Raw genomic sequence first — 23613 nt, forward strand, 5'->3', positions numbered from 1 at the left:
ACTCGAAAACAGTTGTCATCTTGTGATGGAACCTACTATGATTCTTGGTGCAAAAAGCCTACTATTACAGAAAAATAAACAAAACCCAAAAAATTGAGAAGTGAAATAGTTTCATTAATGTGTTTGTTCGCTAATTAGATATTATTTCTTTAAATAAAGCTTCTTTTTGTTTGTGAAGTAATTTTTCTCGGTGGTTATTTCATTTATTGTGACTTATCTGATTTTTTTTAATTATAGATTAAAAATTTATTAAAATTATTTAAAATGAATGATAGTGATGATGAAGAAACAGGCAAATTTGAACTTACAAGTTTTTTGTTTGGAAATATTGATGAACGCGGAGAATTAGAAGATGACATTTTGGATAATGAATCGAAGAGACACTTATCCTCATTAGCAAGATTAGGATTTGGTTCATTTATAAAGGAAATAGTAAATGAAGAAGGTGAAGAATCGGAAACTAATGAGTTAAATGAAAATTTAGAAGAGAAGTCTTCCTCAGCCATTGACTATTCGGATATTAGTGAATTGGCTGAAGACCCTTCATATAATTCAATTAAGGGTGAATCTCAAACCGGTTGCACTAGTGACTATGATGCTGATGATGAAGATGTTGGAAATGCCATTGATACCGAACTAATGCCGCCGCCTCCTCTACCTACCGAGAAAAATGGTATTGAACCGGACGAGAAGAAAAGAAAACTAGACACACCTTTAGCTGCTATGCTTCCTTCTAAATATGCTGGTGTAGATGTTCGAGAATTATTTCCAGACTTTAGGGTTGACAAAGTAAGAGAAAAATTTAAATTTGTTTCTAAAAATGTTAAGAACGTGGAAGTATTTCTTAGTCATATTATCTTTGCAAGTAGAAAGAGAATAACAAACAAGAGGAGAATCGTGTTTTTTATGACTGTATTCATGCTTCGTGACCGGCACAGATGCCCTCAGCAACTCCTCATGTACTTAACCGCTACATCAATGCCCTAGCAAAACTTTCTGGAACTGCTTCTTTTAGCTTTACTTCATTTTTGAAGAAAGTTTTATTGGTACGCTGCCTTCGTCGAGGCCTCAGACCTCAGTCTGAAAATGTGCTTGCTACTCCAGGAGGCATTCCTAACAATAGATTCTATCAACCCTAACATTACCCAAACGGTCATTTGGGCCAGAGTGGGTCCTCGAAATCCCGTACATTGCTTCTGAAAAATAGATGTAGCTAATGTTCTGTACAGACTCGCCCCTGAAACTCCTAGGAGCAACCCTCTTTTTATTTTTCTACTCAAATGCTCACATATTTCTAATTTTACCGGTCTGTTTAATGAATCTTTTAAACCGATCTGGTTAATCCTTGGATTCGCCTTTTTCTATTATATCCATTTTGAATATTCTCAGTTTGCCATTCCCAAACCGTGGACTGGGCTGACTTGTGCAGTCATTATTTTCCTTACTCCCTCAACTCTTTAATGTCAATAGCATTGGTATCCTCTAGTACATATAAATTGAACTGGAGATCAACGCTATCTTTGTGTTTGAATTACGTATCAACTACTATTTCTTTGGTTAGACATGTTTTCCATCCCTTCTATTCATATGTTTTGAATTAGCAGTTATCCAAGTAGCTGATAGAATTTCGATTTGACGGTAGATGCTGACCGAATACTTTCATCCTGGCTACTCTGGTGTACTGGGCCCTACGTTATCCATGTTTACCTTTTGGTAACAGCATTTTTACCTCTTCTTCTAATAAAAGCATTCTCTCTTTTATGTGTGTCATCCGACCGAGAGTAAAGAGATATATTTTTTGTCTGAAGTCATTCGAAAGGACTTTAAGGGCCAGCAACGGAAAGATAATTACTCTTTCCTATTTTAATAGTACACCTAAAATGCGCCTTATCCTTTTACCATTCCTGTGCTTCTCAACTTCTTCGCTTCCTACTTGCGAACTCAACCCAACAAGTATGGCAATTTTGTCGGATATCACTGAAAAATTTTATTCAAAAATCTTGAATGTTTTAAAAAGAAAAATATTCCTAGGTTTTGAGGTTTTCTCGGCTATTTGGTCCTGGAAAGCCCAGCAGTTTACCTCATATTTGGCGCAGTGTTAGAAAAAGAAGGCGAAAAAAGAAGTCACATCATCGTGAAACACATCATTCAGATTCTGGTTCAGATAGTGATCACCGTCCGAAAAGAGGCTGGGTTTTCAATTATGCGCCCACTCCTACACCTGAACAATGTCAATCTGATGATGAGGTTAACTACTTTTCATAATAAACAGTTTGTTTATAAGTTTCACCAACTTGATACTGTTTTTTTTTCTTACAAACATTTATTTCTTAGGAAAAATTTCTGAGAATAACAGAAACAAAAGGAAATTGTAAAAATAATGAGCCAGGAGAATCAGAAGTTGGACCAAAAGTTGCCGATTGGAGATTCGGGCCAGCACAATTATGGTACGACAGGCTAGAGGTGCCTGAAACTGGAGAAGGTTTCCATTATGGATTTACACTCAGTGAAAAGGTATTCCCAGATTTTGAGTAAATAGATGAATTCCTTTATTGGAAATTGAATCCATCACTTTATAATAATACAAAAATAGATACTGTCTTAATAAAATAACATGCACTGTTCGACCGTTGTCTGTGGGAAATAAGCTGAACTGTGATCATTAACTATCTCATCCCATCTTTTAGTCTAAAATGCCATCATATTTATTTTATTTTTATTACTAAAATGACATGACAGTACAAATGTAAAGTTGGTGTATAAGTAATGCCTGGTATTCTTGTTTAAAATATAAATGCGACATTCTACTACCAAGCAACAACTAGACATAAACTTAAAAAAATATTAAGAAAAATACATTTGCGAAAGAACACATAATTTAAAGGCTTAGAGCACTTTCCTGTATAAAATAAATCCTATTTCTAAACAGAATTTATTCTTGTTGAGTCTTTGTGCTCAACCTTTAAGATTTATGATTTAAAGCTTACATTATTAGTTTTCATAAACATTGTAAATAACAGTTTGAATATTTCCTCTCACCTCCATCACGGGTAGATTTTTAACCATTCAAGTGACCATTATTTTACCTTTATCCAAATTTAATATTTGGTTCCAAGTGATGCTGTATTTGTAAAGTGCCATGAGCAAAGTCGGCAGTGTTTTTATTTCTGATGTTATCGTAACCAGGTGGTCTGCATACGTAATTTTGACTGTAACTTTAGATTTTAGGTACGTCCTAAATGGACGGATTCAGAGTTGAATTAATTTGTACTTACATTGAGGTATTTCTGATTAACTCGTTTTTATTTGTATATTTCTAGATATGTGAAATTCTTTTATGTCTGCAAAATCTTCGGTAGGTTTATTTAAGATTAAACTTTCAGATTGAAGAAGGAAACGTAAACAACAATGATGACTATCCAGATGACGCATATTTAATGGTGTCACAAGTTCATTGGGAGGATGATGTCGTATGGAATGGTGATGACATTAAACACAAGGTACCTTTTTAGAAGTCCCATCATGAAATTAGGATCTTAATGGTCGATCAATTCCATTATTAAAACATACTTTTGTATTTAAAAAAGAAAGAATGTTAAATATTTATTGGAAGTCAAACCACTTTTAGGTAATACAAAAATTAAACAGTAAGATAAATGCAGCAGGATGGTTACCTAGTAGTAGCAATAGGACTGCTCAGGCTTTCAGCCAACCTGGTAAAGGTATGATACATATGACAGGAGTTAGGATGCCGAATGCTCCTGTTAATCAGATGCCTCCTAACAAAGCTAAGCCTGCTTCTTGGTTAGTAACAGTTTTATTTGACATTTTTTTTTTCAGAGTTGCGTAAAGTGATATTACATTAAAAAGCTTATTCGAATCGCTACCCTTAAACTATCATTAATACCTCCAACAAGTCATGGTCTTACCTAAGCAAGATGTCTATTTGGTATTGTGCTTTCGAATGCTTACATAAAAAAGAAAATTTGTTCATGTAAATAATAATATAATTGTGATAAGCTTATTCTATAAGAATTAATGAGAGAATGCTTTCCTCATCATTGGGTGCATCTCTGTTTAAATACTCAAACAAATTAATTTAATTTTTCTTCTGGTAGCTCACAGAAACAGAATATCAGGACCGTTGACGTTGCTTGAATTTGTTCTCTATTCGTAATTGTGTAACAGGATCAAGTACAAGGGTGTTTCCTATTACCTTTGCCTGTATTAAGAACTCCGGTGTTGCTGATTTTGGTCTTACTGTTACTGTTAATAGTAATTCTGTTATTAGTTGTTTATCCATTTGTTATGTGGATGGTTGTCGGCAACCCTCTGTCGTGTGGCAGTTTATCCTACCTCTCCTCCGTGATTAAATCTAAAGGTTAATCATGAATGTTTTCGATTAAAATTGGAGAGTCGTTGAAAATTTTTCGCATTAAGTAAAAAAAAAAAAATCTGTGGCACTTATTAAATTATGAAGGTTTTCTGACATTTTTTCTCAAAAAAATTATTCGTATTTTGTGGTAGGTAATTACTACCTCATTATTAGTTAGTTTGCTTTTATAAAAAAACAATTCAAAAAACTTGTTTCTAAAAAGTTATTGTACATATTAAAGTTCCCCTCTCTCTCTTTTTTTTTGTTTAATCACTATTGCAGCCTAAACTTTTAATTTTTTATACTAACTTATCCAATTTCATTTGTTAAAAAATCAGTTAATTTTATTTTTCGCAGCTTGATGAACAAAGGAAGAGCTGAAGAAAATGGTGATGATACGTGGTACTCTATATTTCCCGTTGAAAATGAAGAACTGGTTTATGGAACATGGGAAGATGAAGTAATTTGGGATGCTGATGCCATGAATAACATACCTAGACCTAAAATTCTTACCTTAGATCCAAATGATGAAAATATTATACTAGGTAGATACTTCCTGATTAATATTTTAATTTATGATATATCCATTCAGACATGATGACTAATCGAACTTAAATTTAATAAAGGCATTCCAAATGATGTCGATCCAGCAAAACAGCGTCTTGATAATGCAACTCCAGTAAAAGTTAAGATTCCACATCCTCATGTGAAGAAATCAAAATTGTTGTTAGGCAAAGCTGGAGTTATTAATGTATTGGAAGAAGACTCTCCACCTCCTACTCCCAAATCTCCCGACAGAGACCCTTTTAATGTATCTAATGACAAGTCAGTACTAAAAATATATTTTTTTTGTTTTTAGTTTAGTCCCAGTTTACTACCTGCAAATTTAATTTACTCTGCGTTTGCTTTTATTAGTTATTATATGCCCCGTTCTTCGGATACAGCATTGAGGCTTAAAGTGAGTGGTGGTAATCTGATCCAGCATTCTACCCCGGTAGTAGAATTGCGCGCACCATTTGTGCAAACGCACATGGGACCTATGAGACTGAGAAACTTTCATAGGCCTCCGATGAAACGATTCTCTCATGGGGCTCTCGCTCATCCTGGTCCACATTCGGTTACACCACTTCTTAAAAATATCAGGAAAAAAGCTAAGGTAATTCACAGTTGAATGCAAAGTTGAAAATTGAAAGAAAATTTATTACGTAGTTAGTTTACAAATATTGTATATTAGATAAAAGGCGTTGAAGAATAATTGTTACTGAAAATAAATATTCTATTCTGAGGTTCTTGCTAATTTACTTCTGATTGGAAGTGGATAAATTCTTCTAGTAATGCGATTCTTTTTTTTTTAGTTGAGGGAACTTGAAAGAGCAGCTTCTGGAGGTGGTGATGTTTTCTTTATGAGAACTCCTGAAGATTTATCAGGCAAAGATGGTGACATTATTCTCGTTGAATTTATTGAAGAACACCCTCCTCTTATCAACCAGGTAATTAAAAATGTACTTAGCTCTCAGTTAAGCCGCCTAGTTACGTTATTACGTCACAAATTTATGTGCATATTATTATTATGGACGAAACCTTTTACAATTTTTTTGGTCTCTTAGGCTTACTCCACTCTGTATAAAAAAAAAGATATATAGGAAAGCACCGTAATTAGTTATTAGTTATTTAATTAGATATTTATAATAATCTAATTTATAGAAATGAAGTATATACAAAGAAATGAAAGATATACTAATAATTAAGAGACCAAAAAATTTATAAAAGGTTCTGTTTAATAACAAAAAAGTTTAAATAAAATAATACTTGATCTGTACGAAATAACCCAAAAACTAATTTCAATTATACTTACTTCATGATGTGTGGTAAAAGTAATTGATGATCTTATCAACAATATAATGCTACATTAATATTATATAATGTTATTTCATGATTCTCCTAATGAATCTAATATTATGATTCTCTATGCTAGGTTGGAATGTGTACTAAAGTAAAAAATTATTACAAAAGGAGAGCAGGAAAAGACAGTGGCCCTCAAGAATACAAATATGGTGAAGTAGCTTATGCATATACTTCACCATTCTTAGGTGTTCTTCCTCCGGGCAAATCTATTCAAGCATTAGAGAATAACATGTATCGAGCACCTATCTATGAACATAAGATACCAACTACTGATTTCCTAGTTATTAGGACAAGGTATTTAATATAATTTACGTATGGATTTTAAGAAAATCGGACTTTACCAAAAAGTTATGTTTAGAAAGTGCTTCTTTGACTCATAAACTTACTTTAAGTACTAATTTTATGCGTGATTATCGTGAACGGAAAGTTGTCATTTTGCTCTCAAATATTGTTAAAAATATTATTATACTTGAGTTGTATCTCTGTGTTAAATTGTTAAAAGTTGGGTAGAGAGGGTCCTTAGAGTAATTAGACAATGCACATGAAAGAAGGTAAGATTGGCAGCAGGTTAAAGAAAACCTTTTCTTTAAAGATGAATCAAGATGAAGAGAATCCGCTTTTTCTGGTATTAAAGACTAGAAAGACATCCGTGGCCCTTGTAGAACACTGGTGGGTCGAAGATCCGTAAGTCGAGGACATAATCCTGTGCCCCACATTTGTTTCAAACATTTTGCTGGGGAAATTGTTTCTAAACAATCCCGGAGAAACTGTTTGTTCATTTTAAGTGCTTGATTGCCTCTTCAAATAACATTAAGGGTTCAAATAACATTTCAAATTAAAATTAAGGTTAAGGTTAATTTTATTATCCAAAATAATAAAAATTTTAATTGGAGAATTTCAAACTCTGATAAGTATTAGCTTAGCATTGTTCGACAATTTCGAATTATTGTTTATTACTTCATTTTTACTTTTATGGACGATTTTTTAGAGTATATGTCAGTGAAAGATATTTGTTATTAGGCTGGGCCACCTGAATAGACCCAAAATTGCTGACCTGCTAGGTACCTATAATTAAGTCATTGTTTTCTTTTTCCAGACATCAGTATTTTATTAGAGAAGTAGATTCTTTTTTCGTAGCAGGACAGCTGTGCCCGTTATATGAAGTACCAGGACCAAATTCTAAACGTGCAAACAACTTTGTTAGAGATTTTTTGCAGGTAAAGGAAAATCCCATTTTTTTCTATGAAAATAATTTTTACTTTATCAATATATTACTATCTTTAATTTTGTCTTGATATAGAGAGACTTCACTACCTACGAATTTAACAAGTGAAATTATTTACTTAAATTATTTAGTAAAATTATTGACTGGAATCCATCTCATGAAAAACAATAAGCACCAAATTTCCAGTTAGTGGTTATCTTAAATGTAATAGAATTCTTGAGCTTAAATCAACATTGTGAAATGAGTTAGAAATCAGTCTTTCTGTGATTTGATTTCATATATTCGTTAGACATTATTTTTCTAAAACCAAAGTGCCTGATTCTTAGGCGTTCCAAATATTTTCCTGCTTAAAGATTGAAAGCCCGCTTCTCCCCGCACCGCATTTTTTTTTTTATTTATTTTGTTTATATATCCTTAAATTTAAGTTATTTGTTTTAGGTATTCATCTATAGATTGTTTTGGAAAAGTCGTGATAGCCCGAGAAGAATAAGAATGGATGATATTAAGAAAGCTTTTCCCTCACATTCCGAGAGTAGTATACGTAAAAGGCTAAAGCTGTGTGCAGATTTCAAGAGAACAGGTAGAGAAGAGAAACTACCTTTACAGAAATCCGAAAAAAATCCTTTCCTTTGTCCACCTTCTCCAAGATGTTTCAAAGTTTTGTCCCAAAAAAAGAAGTTAGGTAAATATTGTTAAAAAAAAAAAGTAATCCAAGTTGAACAATCATGTTTTTATGATTATCTAGAGTAGGTGTTTGTTAGTAGTTAAAAAGAAGTATTTGCGCAAATGAAAGAATTCCTATTCCTAAACTCGCTTATTTAATCTCCAATAAATAAGACTGTAATTATTTTCCTGTATGCCCTTTTCTGACGTTGGCAGCCTATTAGAAGTGACCTAATTTTCGAATTTAAACTTTTATTGTATCTTTATTATTTTCTGCAGGCATGGACTCAAATTGGTGGGTAATCAAACCTGAATTTCGATTACCAACGGAAGAGGAAATTAGAGCTATGGTATCACCTGAACAATGTTGTGCGTATTTCAGTATGATAGCTGCAGAACAAAGACTGAAGGTATTGATTTATACAACTTAAGAAATTTAATAGTAATATTAAATAATAATTTCCTAAACAGAAATGTATTTAATGCATACAAAAAAAAGAAGTAATAAAATAGCGCTGAAATAAGACTAAACTAAACTAATGGTCAACAGCGGAGTTTTTCAGCATATTGCAATATATTTAAACAGGTTTATTATGATTAGCTCTTTTGGTAGCGCGGTGGACAAACAGCCCCGAGGACCTGGGTTCAAATCAGTTTACGCTGCTTACAGATTTTTTTCTTCCTAGCAACCTCCGCTGCTTTACCGTTCAGTATGAACGGCTGTCTGGAGGCCGGCAGAGCCGATTACTGAAAAGGACTCGTACGCAATGATATTAGGTTATAAAGTGCCTTAATATACATAATATATTGCCTAAGTTATATATGTTAGAACAGAGCTATAATTTTTTGGAATTGTCATGCTTTCAATACATTTTTGAAATGCCGATACCAAAAGATTAGCTCATTTCTCCAGTTTAATCTCAAACAAGGTGCATCTATAATTCTCAACTGCATTTGAAACACCACCTCCGTGTAAAGAATAAATAAATTCATCCGGCGCCTTCTTATAAAATTCCAACATAATGCGAAGTGTGCTAAGAACCTATTTCGTTTAGTATTGTTTTACCACATGCTTTAGTTACCTGTAGTAAAATCTTCATTAATAATAAATAAATGGTTATTCGCTCTGGAGTAGATCTGAACTCATACTACAGTTGCACACCACCTACACAGACAATGTATTGTCTTTTGTATTTTTGTTCTTAAAGGACTTTAAAAGCTGTATTTCCATTGAAAACTCGAAGATCGAAAATCTGCACGAAGTAAAAGAAAGAAAAAAATCTTGAGCAGCATTAGGGAGTCTTTTTGGTTTCCACCTTTTCTTGGTAAAATACCAGTGCGACAAATAAACTTGAGGACTATTTAGATAGCAAATCCAATTTTGAAGAAAATCTGCAAATTGACTATCATGGAAGAAGAGAAAGAAACAGTCGCTCAAATATTTCACATCAGTTCAATTTATCAACTATTAAAAAAAAATCAATGATTTTAATGTGTATTGAATTTTTCAGGATGCTGGTTACGGGGAAAAGTTCATTTTCACCCCACAAGATGAGGATGATGAAGATCTTCAGTTAAAAATGGATGATGAAGTTAAAGTAGCGCCATGGAATACTACTAGAGCGTATATTCAGGCAATGAAAGGAAAGTGTCTTTTGCAGTTAACTGGGCCAGCAGATCCTACAGGTTGTGGAGAAGGGTTTTCATATGTAAGAATGCCCAACAAACCCACGGTGAGTTTTATTTTATTAATTAGAAGCAGAATGGCATTAACTGAAGATTAGTCGAAGTAATTATTTATTTTGGATTCCTAAAGCAAAGCAAAGAGGAACAAGAAGCACAGCCAAAGAGAACGGTCACTGGTACGGATGCAGATTTAAGAAGACTCTCATTGAATAATGCCAAAGCTTTATTAAGAAAATTTGGAGTACCCGAAGAAGAAGTTGGTATTTCAGGAAAAATTAATTTCAGTAGGTTTTAAGCATTAATTTTATATTAACTTGGATCATAAATTCTTATTGTTTTTATAGATTAAGAAATTGTCCAGATGGGAGGTAATAGATGTAGTAAGAACATTATCAACTGAAAAGGCTAAGGCTGGTGACGACGGCATATCAAAATTTTCGCGAGGAAATAGATTTTCAATTGCAGAACACCAAGAAAGGTAAAATCGACTTTACACATTCTCCATCTAACATTTATCTTAATTGAAATTATAAAGAAAATATATTTAGGTACAAGGAAGAATGCCAGAGAATTTTCGATTTACAAAATAGAGTTTTATCCTCTTGCGAAGTGCTCTCAACTGACGAAGGGGAAAGTTCTGACGAGGATAGTTCGGATATTGAGGAAATGGGAAAGAATATAGAGAATATGTTAGCTAATAAGAAAACCAGTACTCAGGTATTTTATATAGAAAGATTATTACTTTTAAAGTTAACAATGATGGAGAGAATAACTGCAAAATCAAGTCAACTTAATAGAATTGATGTCATGTTTGTTAAACCAACCATAAAAATTGGATTGGGAAAGTGACTTTGAGTGTGTTGGTGTGGTTTGTTAGATTTATTTAAAAATTTTGTAAACCCAATATCTAAACTAATTCATTGAATCTGGCTTTCTTCAGTTTACCATAGGGATGCCAGTGTACAGCTTTTTGTATCGCTTGGTCTTAGATTGCCCTATAAGGATCAAGATACATGATTGATTAGCTAGTCAGTTCACTTTCTCTTATTAGCTGAGAAAGAGGGAAAAAAATTATATATTTAGGAGATGCAAAAGCAGGGTGATAGAAGTTTAGGGTATTACCTCGTCAAATGCGCAATATTTTAAATAAATTAAATTCCCAGAACTTAGAATTATTTTCTAAAAACATAATGGTTTCATTATTATTGGTATTCGTATAAAATATTTTGAATGGTCATTTCTTAGTTAAAACTGTAACATTGATGGTAATTTTGTGAATGTTTTACTCATGCACACTTCTTAAATTTTAATTAATTTGGACGAATATTTGTAAATAGTTGTCATTAGAAAAAGAAGAGCAAGAAAGACAAGAGTTAAGAAAGCTTCTTATGAAGGAAAACAATAGCGAACAAGATCCAAGGAAAGGAAAAGAAAAAAAGAAAGATGAAGAAGAAAATTCTGCAGTGAATAATTTTAATAACAGTCAAGGTAAGGTTTCATTCCTCAATTTATCTATAACTCAGCACTTTATGTTCACCATAATTAAAACTCTTTAAACTTTAGAGAAAGAGTTTGCTCCACACAAGTAAGGCCCTCCTCTGGAACTTTTATTACTATTAATAACTCTGTAAATTTTAGCAAGATTTGATAAAATTCGGCAGAAAGATGTGTTAGAGCTTCCCTCCTTGAAATTAAAGAGACATCTTACTCTTATCACCTACTAAGAAGAAGTACTGCAATCGTTCATATTACCTGCGCGTGAACTGTTTTTCATGAATGAATAGTCATCCGATCCGAAATTTTAATTAGATATGGTTTTTGGGGGTTTTGATGCATTCATACATTAGAAGAGGAGTTTGTCTTCACGATGGCCCCCTCTTAAACGATTTAATAATACTCTATAAATCTTCGCCACATTTTAATAAAATGTGGCAGGAGAAGTTTAATCGAGTTTAATTTCTCATACGAAATTGCTATTTACGTACAAATACCTTTTATTTTTTATTAAAAACTTTTCCCCAAGCAAATAGTTTGTGGAATTCTTTAGAAACATCAATTCAAGCTTGATAATATTTCTCCAGTGGTAATTACAGTCCCACCGTTAAACAATATCAAGTTATAAAGAAAGTATTGCTTATTCCAAATACAAACAGATATACTTATAAGTTGTGCTGTGAAGTAGATTCCATATTCATTTCAGGGTAATGTTTTATCAACTTTATAATTAAATAAAATTGTTGTTGTTTGTAGAAAAATTATGAGTAAGAACCTTGTGTAAGTAAAAGAATCTTGAGTGAGTGTGCCAATTAGATTTTTTTTCAAAAATAGTTCCATTAGAATGTGTGAAATATAAATCAACTACGTTTTGGTGAAAATTGTTGACTAGAAAACCTGACTTCGTACATATGAGGAAGGAAGTTGTATGAGTGACACTTAAAACTTTTTCCAAGATTAGTTTTATTTATATTATTATAAATCAACTACTATTTAGTACAAATTCGAGTTTTCAAGAAAACCCAACTATCTACATAGGTAACGGTAAGGGGAAGTCGTGTGAGTGTGCCCGTTAGATTTTTCAAAAATAGGTCCATTAGTATGTATTGTGAAATTTAAAGTAACTACTGTTCGGTAAAACATCTATTATACAAGAAAATCTAACTACGTACGTAATAGTAAAAAAAGTCGTGTGAGTGTACACATTAAGTTTTTAAAAAATAGATGCATCAGAATGTATTGTGTAATTTAAAGTAACTACTGTTTGGTAAAAAATCTACTATACAAGAAAATCTAACTACGTACGTAATAGTAAAAAAGTCGTTTGAGTGTGCACATTAAATTTTCCAAAAATAGTTCCTTTTAAGTGCAATGTGTAATATAAATAAACTATTTAATACTAATTTTAGTTTACAGGAAAATCTGACCACATAGCGACAGAAGAGAAAGTCGTGTGAGTGTGCACATTATTTGTTAAAATTTAATATTTAATATTAAATTGGAAATAAATTCATGGTCAATTAAGCCGAAAATTACCGACAAAAACCGATCGCATTCGGCATGTAGTCGTGAGAGTGTGCACGTTAGATGTTAAAAATTAAATTGGGAATAAAATAATGGTCAGTCGAACCGAAAATTACCGACAATAACCGATTGCACTCGGTTTATTAAAGAGAAAAGAAGAGAAGTGAGGTTAAAATCACACGGCTAAGGCTGGATGGGTTAGAGATCTGTGTCTAACCCATCGTGCCTTGATGGCATAGGTTTGGACTGACTTTGCATCTCTGTTGTCAGTTTATCGGCTATATCTCAGGAACGGATAATCGCAGAAAGTTCAAATTTCATATTTAGTTCATGTGACACCTTCGGAAGCGACAATTAATTTTTGATCAAAATTGGCCCACCGGAAGTACCACTTTACTGAATAGATTTTTCACATTTTTACCTTTTTTCAAGAAACCGCTGCTTGGATTTCCTTGAAACTTGATATAATTATAGCTCACAAATAGTTCTAAAACTTTTATTCGAAACATTTTTCTGGAATACTTCGATTAAGGGCACTTTTGGGAGAGGGGGTGGTGGGTCAGTTCGGTAGAATGTCATTTCTTTGTTATATGTAGACTTAACTTCTATTAAACATTAATTAGGATTAAATGTGTAACAAAAATTCTGTATTTAAATAAAATTGGTCTACCGGAAGTAACATTTTACAACATCGATTGTTAATTTTTTTAAAGTTTTCTTATATGTATGGCACTCACCGTTTTGTTGCTTTTCTTAGAGACATGTTTCTGAAAAATTCGTGTAGAACACTTTTTTTGGGGGGGGGGGAGGTATTATTGATTAGCCATTCTTCTAAAGTCCCAGTAACTACAATGCCTGAACTTACCACTCGTTAAATATTAGATAACCGGAAGTACCCCTTATTGAATAGATTCTTTAGCTTTTACTTTCTCTTATTTCTACCAAGAGTTGAAATTGTAATTGTGCTGATATTCGATTTTGAATTTTCACCGGAAATATCCGTTTGGTGGTCTTTTTTTTGTCAGAAAAAATTAATTTTTTACAAATTTGTGAGTACGTGTAAGTATCCAACGTGACTCAAAACAGAAAAATCGCAGGTAATTCAAATGTGATATTTCAGTAGTTGCCACATTAAGATTTTGGGTCAAAATAGGTGAACCGGAAGTACCGTTGTACAATATTTTTTAATTACATAGAATTTTTTTAAAAACAAATACTTTTGTTTTTTATTTTACTTGTTTACTTCTTTATATGTGCAAATCTATAACTTTGAGTAGAAACAGTTTGGAAGGGGGGAATTAGATTAAATGCGGTTTGGTTTTCTTCTAAATAAAAGTAAATTATTTATTACATTAATTAATTACCTATTATTTTTAACGCTTTAGGACTAGATAAGGTGAAGTACCAAACAATTTAATCGAAAAATAAACTTAAACCCACGATGATAAATCGGGTGTAAAAAAACAAAACAAAAATCGTTAATGAATATGAATTTAAAAAAAAGAAAAGTTTTATAGCGTCATTACTTTTGTGCGTGTGCGTATGTATGTGTGTTTATGTTTCTCTTTACTGAACAAATATTCAGTTCAGTAAATATTTGTGTTTGAAGTATTTGTTTTTGTTGATGAAAATGGACAGCAAGCAAAAGGGTTTGAAACATCTAATAAATTCTAAACAATATTAATGAAAATTTAATGCAATAAAATTACTTAAATTGTTATAAAATTTAAATAAAACATAAGCTTCGACGAACGTTTCTATATGAGTGAAATTACGAGCTGATGTATGAATGAAATGTTGGGCACTTGTTAATTTTTGTACCTTTTGGCGTTTAATCAACCCTTATGCTTAACTTTTTAAATTGCAGGCTTTTTGGTGATCATAGAATCTGATTCTAATTTTATTTAATTAGTTGGATGTTTGGCAGTTGGTAGTATATTTCGAATGTTTGGTTGGAACTAAAAAACAATATTTTCTTGTAAAAGAAAACTTTATTAGCTTGACGTTTCGTATCTCTTCGTGACCTTCTTAAGCAACTGTAGATTTGCATCTAACAAATTTTCTTCTAACAGAGCAGTTTCTTTAAAGATTTACGAATATTATACACTTATTTCCCACAAAATTCACTTCTTAGTTCCTGAGGAAGGACATCAAGGGTGTTCGAAACTTCAAATTTATAAAGTTTTCTTTAGTGAAAAAATTATGTGTTTGGTCCCTCCAAACTTCAGTAACTCTTGATTCATTATTTCTATTTTCTGTATAATTTTTTCACATTATATTCTAGCTGGAAGAGTGCTGAAAATATATCGAACATTTAGAGATGCCGAAGGAAAGGAATATACTCGAACAGAAGTGGTCCGTAAACCAGCAGTCATTGACACATATATTAAAATAAGGTCAACAAAAGACGAATACTTTATAAGGCAATATTCAACAATGGATGATCAGTTAAAGGAGGAAATGAAGAAAGAAAAAAGAAAAATTCAAGAACAGTTAAGAAGAATAAAGAGAAACCAAGAACGAGAAAAGATGACTGGTAGTGGTTCATTTGCTGCAACAAGACCACTTACAACTGCTGTTACTGGTAACAACATAGCAAATTTTTTACTTTTGATCTGAATTTTTGAATTACTTGATGGAACAATAAAATGGTTATTTTTACTTAATGATTCATATTTTAATTACAGAAGTATCTCCTTTAAATACAACTACTCTGGAAAATACCATGATGAGAGAAGGATCTCAGTCTCCACCATTAATTAAGTCAGGTTTTGTAAAGAATAAAGCTCCTACTACTAGTCCCTCGACCCCGCCAACACCACGCAGAAGGAAACCAAGTAAAATGAAACCAGATGTTAAATTGAAGTGTGGTGCTTGTGGTCAGGTAATCTCCAATCATGCAATGCTTTATTTTAAAATTTTATTATGTCCGCAGTTCTGGACCTAACGGTTTCGGACTTACATTCATCAGGTTATTGCTTAACTAGCAGTACTGGAACGTATTTTTAAGTTATTGTTTAATTAAAAACAACAAGCTGTAAACAGTGTAATAACCAATAATCGCTAAACTATGTGACAAATCAAATTAAGCAGTTAACGGAAATACGGAAATACTCGTAGAGAGAAGGAATCAGCTCAATGGTAGCGTGGAGGGCTCGTAAGCCGAAGGTCTCGGGTTCTAATCTAGGAGTGCTCTTTTCTATAAAGCCTCTACATTTCCATCACTGGACAATGTTGTCTGTAACTAGAGAACATTATCCCGAGGCCGGGTGTGCAATGAGAAGCTAAATAACGTAAACCAATAATAAGAATAAATAAAGTTTGAAAAAGAAGTAACTGTAAACAAAATGTTCAGACAACACTCACCGGACAGTGAACCCGGTATCACCGCGTTGAAATGTACGCTGACCAGAGAGCTAATTCCTTCCCTCCAATTGGTAATTTTTATTTTACTCTGTTAATAAGTAAAATTTGTTTAAAATAATTTCAGGTTGGACACATGAGAACAAATAAAGCATGTCCGATGTATTCAGGTACAGATAAACCATTGCCACCAATGTCCGTTGCTCTCACTGAGGAACAAGAAGAAGAATTTGAAAAGCAGCTCAACACAGATGATGAAGATCTCGTTAATGTTGAAGGAACTAAAGTGAAATTATCATCAAAACTTCTAAAAGTAATTTGTTGCATAACTTGTTACAGTAGAAGTCTTATCTTTCTAAGGATAAGTGTATAGATGTAGCCATATTTATTTGTTGTAGAAAAAAATTGTGACAGAGTGTTATTTCAGACATTAAGTATTTCTTCGTGTTAGAATAATAAACTAAATTAAGATTTTGGCTGAGAAAAGCGTTTCTATTTCGAGTGCTAAATGCAGCATTATAACGGGTATTCTGTTTGAGGATTCATTAAACACTAGGTGTTCTCTTAAATTAATTTTTTTTTCCATTTTAGAAAATTAAACGTTTTATAAACGCAGGCAACATTATCTTTCTCTTGTAGGGGTACAGGGCGGATCCCATGGCATAGCAGACGAAGAGGCTACCACTACCTTGAAAGATAGATTAAGTTTTCATTCTTAATAAAATCCAAAGGTTTACCTTTTTTAGCGTTGATCTCCTCTGTTCTCAAGATGCCAAAAATCTCATGCCCCAAACTATCGGTTGCTACCCGACAAATTGGTGGGTCATGTTATCGTCCTGTCAGAAATTTCTGGGGTAAACCAACCCTACCTTGTGAATAAAAGAGCTGATTGTGACGATCTTTCTAATTCTAGTAGAAGAAAATCGCTCTTTTTACAAGGTCTCGAGTCTAGAGTTTCCCACACGTCGTTTATACGTTAGTCTTTTCTGGCCACCGAGTACCAGAGGTTTCAAAAATGCAAATTAGTTGTAGTGCAATCTGACAATAGAGTGAGAGATATTTCTCCCCTCATTTAGTCTTCAGAGGCAGCGAAATACTTTTGTTTTCTGACCTATCTTGCCGTATAAATAGGATAAGGCAAACTTAAGAAGCTGAATAAGTAAGCGTAACCATTCGACACTAAAAACCAGCTTAAAATAAATGATATCTCTTATTTCTATCATACATAAAAGTTAAACTTTTTTTTTTCTTAAATCTTATTGTTTGATTGACGAATACAGCTGGTTGGTCCTAATCTAATCCGTTGTTTTTGTTCGTTGGCTGGTCAGGTTTAATTAAAAAAAAAATTTTCTTGCTATGTTTTTTTCAACGGTTAAAGAAACATATCTTGCTGGGTTTTGTACACTGATTGAATGTCTTGGCAGCTCCAGATACCATGAAGAATTTTATGATTTGACAGTGTATAGTTGAGTAGATAACTTTTAATGCAAGTAATGTTCAGCATAGCTATATGTTTTTATTTAGACTTGTCATATGATCGTATATTGTAATACCTAGAAATAGTTTTTCTTCCTTACACCCGCATCTCGTGTTTTACTGCGCATTTAAACAGGGAAGTATTCTAAAGTCCTTATTCTAAAGTGTGATTTCAGTGTAATGTTTGGCTTTCCAAACTTGGAAAGTTTGGAGTTATTAGTTAGAACGTTGAGAATTGTTCTTAGAAAAAGTCGTGTGAATATACCAGATACCAGATTTTAATATTTTTGTATTTAGTTTATTTTGTATTTGTTTCTTCCAGCATGCTGAAGAAATAAAAAGGAGATCGCTGCTTCTTAAAGTACCTAAGGAAGCCATGAAAAGTAAGAAAAGGAAACCATCCAGCGATCTTCACTGCGATTATCTCAAAAGGCATCAGAAACCTGCCAATAGACGTAGAACAGATCCAGTTGTAGTACTATCAACAATTTTAGAGTCAATTTTAAATGAAATGAGGGATCTTCCAGATGTTCAACCATTTTTGTTTCCAGTTAATGCTAAAGTAATATATTATTTGAATAAAAGACTTAATGATAAATACATATTAATACAAAGTTAATGCTTTGTTGGTAAATGCTTGTTGTATATAGAAACAAATTAATTCCAAAGAATTCATGCAGTCACTGTCAATATTATACAACTTTCGAAAAATTCTTATTTAAAAAAAAAATTATTTAGAGTTACTGTTCATCTTTTTTTGGTAACTGAAACAAAAAAAGAACTGGCATTGCAAAAATCATTTTATTTGTTTTGTTTAAAACTTATTTGGGTATATTTAATCGTAAAAAAATACCTAATAAGATAGGTAGATAGATTAATATATAAGTTTCGTGCATATTTAAAGTAAGACCCAAGAGCAAGCACTTTTACAAATCCAAAACAGATATTGGAAACATTTATATTCATATGTGGAAATTTAATTTGTTACCTTACAGTCATTAACAAAGAATTGAATGTATGAATTCCTTTACAGTCTGTACCGGATTATTATAAAATTGTCCAAAGGCCAATGGATTTACAAACTATTAGAGATAATTTGAGACAGAAAAAATACCAGAGTAGAGAAGAGTTTCTTGCAGATGTGAATCAAATTGTTGAAAACTCTACACTGTATAACGGTATGTAACTAAATAACTGAGTACTTTTTTTAATAATTCAAATAGTCTCAGTTAATATTGGGATTACTTCATCAATTTTTTTGTATGTACTGATGGCTTATACTATTATTTAGTAGTACTGAATGGTACTGATTTATTTTCATGTAAGGGTGCCCTCTAATTTGTATGAACTTTGTCTGTACTTGTTCCTAATGAAGTCACTGTCTTAAAAAGGAATAGATTTTACTCGAAGAATATGGCGACTTATTTCGCAAATAGTATAAAATAAAAATGTTTGAAATGTGTTTCAGGCGGTAAAAGCAGTTTGACTGTGGCCGCTAAAAGGATGATGACAGTTTGTGTGGAACGTTTACGAGAAAAAGAAGAAAGATTGATGCGTTTAGAGAAAGCAATTAATCCATTGCTTGATGATAACGATCAAGTTGCGCTGACATTTATTTTGGATAACGTTGTTAATAATAAATTAAAAACAATGTCAGAATCCTGGCCATTCGCCAAACCAGTCAATAAGAAGGTGGTAAAAGATTATTATAATATAGTCAAGGATCCAATTGATCTTGAAACTATTGAAGCAAAAGTTAAATGTAAGTCTATCGATTCAATTCTTAATTTTTTTTTCCTTTATTATTTATAGAGTAGCTTGTCGACATGAAAAGTTTATTTGGTTAGTATGTTCCAAATTTCAGCCTACATAATTACATATATAGCAAAATATATTATTATTACGCGACAAAAAATGCAATGTAAATTAGAAACTCATTTATTTTACAAACTTTGTTTTTTGTTAGGTGTTATTGATTATATTTCATTTCATTTTTCATGTTTGTTCAGAGATTTGTCCAATTTTGCAATTTATCTGAGTCTCGTAACATTTTCAGCTCATAAATATCATTCGAGGAAAGATTTTCTTGATGATGTTGAGAAGATCCTTGGGAATTGCATACTTTATAATGGTAAAGAATCACCATTTACTCAAAAAGCTGAGTCGCTGGTTAGAGTTGCAAAGCAAACTCTGGAAGAAGTGGGTATTTTTAACATAATTTCAATACAATGCATTTTTCACTCATAATGTTAACATAAATTTCCTGAAAGTGTTTTAAAACTTTTTAATTGAATTTTCCAGTGAATCAGATCTTAGATTCAGTTATTTCACAATTTGTGTACTAATGCCCTTTTGTCCAACAGTACGATGAACATCTCACACAATTGGAACAAAGTATCAGTCTCGCGCAAGAAAGAGCTCTTGAACAAGCTGATATTGATTCTCTAGGCCCATGGTTAGGACATGACGAGGATGGGCAAGAACAGGTTACTAATAATATATATATATTTCGCTTATTTTATTCAGTTAGGTTTATTATTATTATTTTTTTTTTTCCTTATACCTTCTAAGAGAAAGTACTGCTATCGCGCAGATTTTTATTTTGAACTTTCCCAGAAAATTTCCATCTGAGGAATATCCCCGGTGCCCAAAAAAGTTATTTTTCAAATTTGTGTGTACGTGTATGTGTTTTAGTGTGTATTCAGCCATATCTTAAAGACGGAAAGTCGCAGTAAGTTAAAATTGGATTTTTGGTTCAGGTTTAAATCTATAACTTTTTTTTTATATCGTTTTAGCAGGAAAATTCTACTTAAGGCAATTGTAAGAAAGTAGGGGATTGTGCTTCGCTCCAACGAGTCATTTGAATATAAGCATCCCTTTTATCTGTGTAAAATTTAATTCAGATTAAATACCGAGCAAAATTGCAAATTCCAAAAAGTAGGTTTGCGAATGTTCCACTTCCTTATTGAGTAAATTTTCTAGCTATATGTTCTTACAAATTATATTTAACATATTTCAAAAAAAAAACAAAAAACGTTAAGAGAAGTTGTGACAATGTTCGCTCATACTTACTTCATTATCCTTGCAGTCTGTGTTCAAACTTAATTTTTCTTTGTTTATTTAATTGTATAAAAGGATTATAAATCCTTTTCCAAACTATGTTATAAATGTTGCCTAAAATTGTAATTTTTTTAAATAGGATCTTGGAAACTCAGGTGATTTTGAATTTGTCGAAGTCGAAATGCACAAGCTTAAAAAAGAAGCAGGTGTACTGGAAGAAGGTAAATAAATTTATTTGCATCAGTTGTTAGCGAAATTCCGCATTTAATACAAAAAATAGATACATAAAAAAGGCATTATTCCTGTGATCTAAGGTGATTGAATGGAAATACTTCTGATGACTAAAACACAGAAAGAAATTTCTAATTAAATTATTCATTAATATACTTATTCCTAAAACATTCTAATTATTATTTGTTTTTTTTCATCAATATTTAAGATAATTTTTTTTTTAAAGAATTTTGGAATGAGGAAAAAAAGATTTCCAATATTTTGGACTACATTTAGTTAAACTCTGGTAGTTCTTTTTTTTAAAAAAAGGAATAATTTTCAGACTTGCAGTTTTCAAGCGAGGAGGATGAACAAGAGTTAGAGGAAGTTGGAGGTTACGAGGGCGAAGCATTACCAGATGATGACAGTCAGCAAGTTGCTGAAGCTATGGTCCAATTAGGTAACATCGCTTATTACACTGATAACCCGCAAGGTAAGACTAAACTACTTAGAATTTAACTTATACATTAAAAGTTGCAGCTTCAGCTACATTGAAAATTTACAAATAGCCAAATTTTGGGCCGAATAACAAATGTTAATGTGAAGAATTTGTATGTATACAAATGTATAGCTGAAAAACTTCAGATAAAAGTTTTTGAAATAAACGCAAATTAGCCGACTAAACGCGTACTTTTGGGGAATGTCTGAAACACTCAATGACGTTTGTTCCTCTAGCAGTTAGGATCCTTTTTTAAGTGTAGCGTCATATTTAAGCTCATATACACTAGCACTAAAAGTTCTGATGAGCGATTCTATCGATTAAACAATGCAAAAAGTTATTCTGCTAACCTAAACTTGTTTTTATTCTGTTCTTAATAATAGTTACTTAACACATAGAGTCTTCAATTTGTTTCCAACAGGTTCATTTGGCTCTGTAAATTTCTAGTTTTAAGTGGTTTTGTTAAAGTTGCAACATGTGGCAATTGTTCTGAAAATATTGGAAATCAATAAAAGTTACTTAGCAAAACAATGTTGCATTTTTCTAAAAACGTTCTCTGTAAGATAGTCTTACCACTACAGAGAAAACGCTTCGAAAATATGCAAAGCAAGAGTTTTTAAATGGTTTAAACCCAAAAATCTTACCTTCCGACCTAATATTTATTTAGGAAAAATAAAGCCAAGCTATCTTACTATTCTTACCTAAATGAAATCACTTGCCTTGCAACTGTTAAGGAGTAATAATTTTCAATCTTTTGTTTCCCTTTTTTAATTTGTATAACCTTAATTTTGTTAATTTCTATTTCTCAGATGAAAGCATGGATGTGGATCCGAACTATGATCCTTCAGATTTTCTTGGAGGTCTTAAAAGAGATAATATACCTATTATACCAGTTACAAATAATGTACAAGAAGATCTAGCCGTTAGTGAATCTGACGAAGAAGATATACAACCAGATATTAAACAAGAAATATTAACTTCGAACTCGTTTTCTCAAGAACATGTTGCTGTACTACCACAACACAATGAAGAACCGGACGACAATGATGATGCTCTTTGGTTTTAGTTTCTTGATTTTGTGATTAGTTAACTAAAAAGAGTTTAAAACTTCAATGAGGATTCTGTGAATAAATACCTCATTCTAAAGATACCTTTATTCAAAAAGGTAAAGCATTTTGTTGTCAATTTCAAAATGACTAGCTAAATTATAAAATGTCCAAGAATTTATTTACTTTGAATCAGTTAGATAATTTTCTCTTGTGAAGAAAAATTGTGTAATGTAAAAAGCAAAATTTTCTAAAATGTACTGAAACTGTGGGTTTAAACGTGATAAGATAGTAGAAGTTGTTGACTATTTGTAAATATTAATTGAATGAAATTCGCAACTTCTCTTTTTTATTTACTCGATCAAATCGCGAATAAAAATTTCTTTACTATTTAGTTTGTACGTAACACTTATTTTTAAGGTAGTAGGTGCTTTTATGTTCGTTTTTAAAGATTTAAAAATTTTGTTCATTAATCTGTGTATATAGTTCTTCTGATTTTTTCTAGTTCTTTTTTATAGAAATATTAAATTAATAGAATTTAATTGGATGGAAAATTTTAAATGTAAAATGTACAAAAATAGCTTGCAAGCATTTCATATATTAGAAAATTTCTTCATGCTGTAATTTGTAAACTGTTATCAATAAATAATATTAATTCAAATATTTTATTTAATTTTGTTTCTGACAGTTACTGTCAAATTATTGACGAGTTTTTTTTTTATCAGAATTACACTTGATGTCTCCTTAAAACAATTTTACATCCATGTGCCTTTCACTTAAGCTACAAAAAAATATCTAATAAAAAGTCACTAACTTGATTTTAATTCAATATAAAACTTTACTATTTCGACGTTCAGAAAACTTCTTGTCCTTATTAAGAAACTTGTAGGTTATTCTGTATATGCCACTACTCTCTTCCCCAAATTGAAGGCTGTAGAAGGACACCAAAAGTATTCGTAACGTCGAACTAATAAAGCCTTCTTTTGAAAGAAATTAATTAAAAGTGTTTAATATTTCCAGTTGAAGACTTATAATAGAAATCTACGACTTTGATGCTTAGGTGGTTCCCAAATAGAAAAATTGTTAA

At 31.9% G+C, this 23613-nt stretch overlaps 1 protein-coding gene across 2 annotated transcripts; it reads left to right on the forward strand.

Moving 5' to 3' along the window:
• The first annotated feature begins 7 nt into the window (after positions 1-7).
• Positions 8-22633, forward strand: Taf1 (TATA-box binding protein associated factor 1). Of its 2 annotated transcripts, none has more exons than XM_074118146.1 (29): positions 8-789; positions 2032-2247; positions 2335-2514; positions 3384-3500; positions 3629-3804; positions 4733-4920; positions 5002-5200; positions 5291-5531; positions 5731-5865; positions 6351-6574; positions 7377-7497; positions 7944-8187; positions 8448-8578; positions 9680-9901; positions 9985-10110; positions 10199-10332; positions 10403-10571; positions 11192-11342; positions 15157-15456; positions 15560-15756; positions 16363-16548; positions 18034-18273; positions 18745-18889; positions 19180-19473; positions 19768-19910; positions 20075-20197; positions 20911-20992; positions 21325-21474; positions 22290-22633. In XM_074118146.1, exons 1-29 carry the CDS (start codon positions 265-267, stop codon positions 22544-22546), a joined length of 5616 nt encoding a protein of 1871 aa, XP_073974247.1. In that variant the 5' UTR covers positions 8-264; the 3' UTR covers positions 22547-22633. The 2 variants fall into 2 exon arrangements, with proteins under 2 accessions (XP_073974247.1, XP_073974248.1); XM_074118147.1 differs by having other exon boundaries at positions 7944-8085.
• Positions 22634-23613: the final 980 nt, after the last annotated feature.

The sequence above is a fragment of the Rhodnius prolixus genome, unplaced genomic scaffold (assembly GCF_049639745.1).
Source record: "Rhodnius prolixus isolate KJV_2025 unplaced genomic scaffold, Rpr scaffold_2, whole genome shotgun sequence".
Classification (NCBI taxonomy): domain Eukaryota; kingdom Metazoa; phylum Arthropoda; class Insecta; order Hemiptera; family Reduviidae; genus Rhodnius; species Rhodnius prolixus.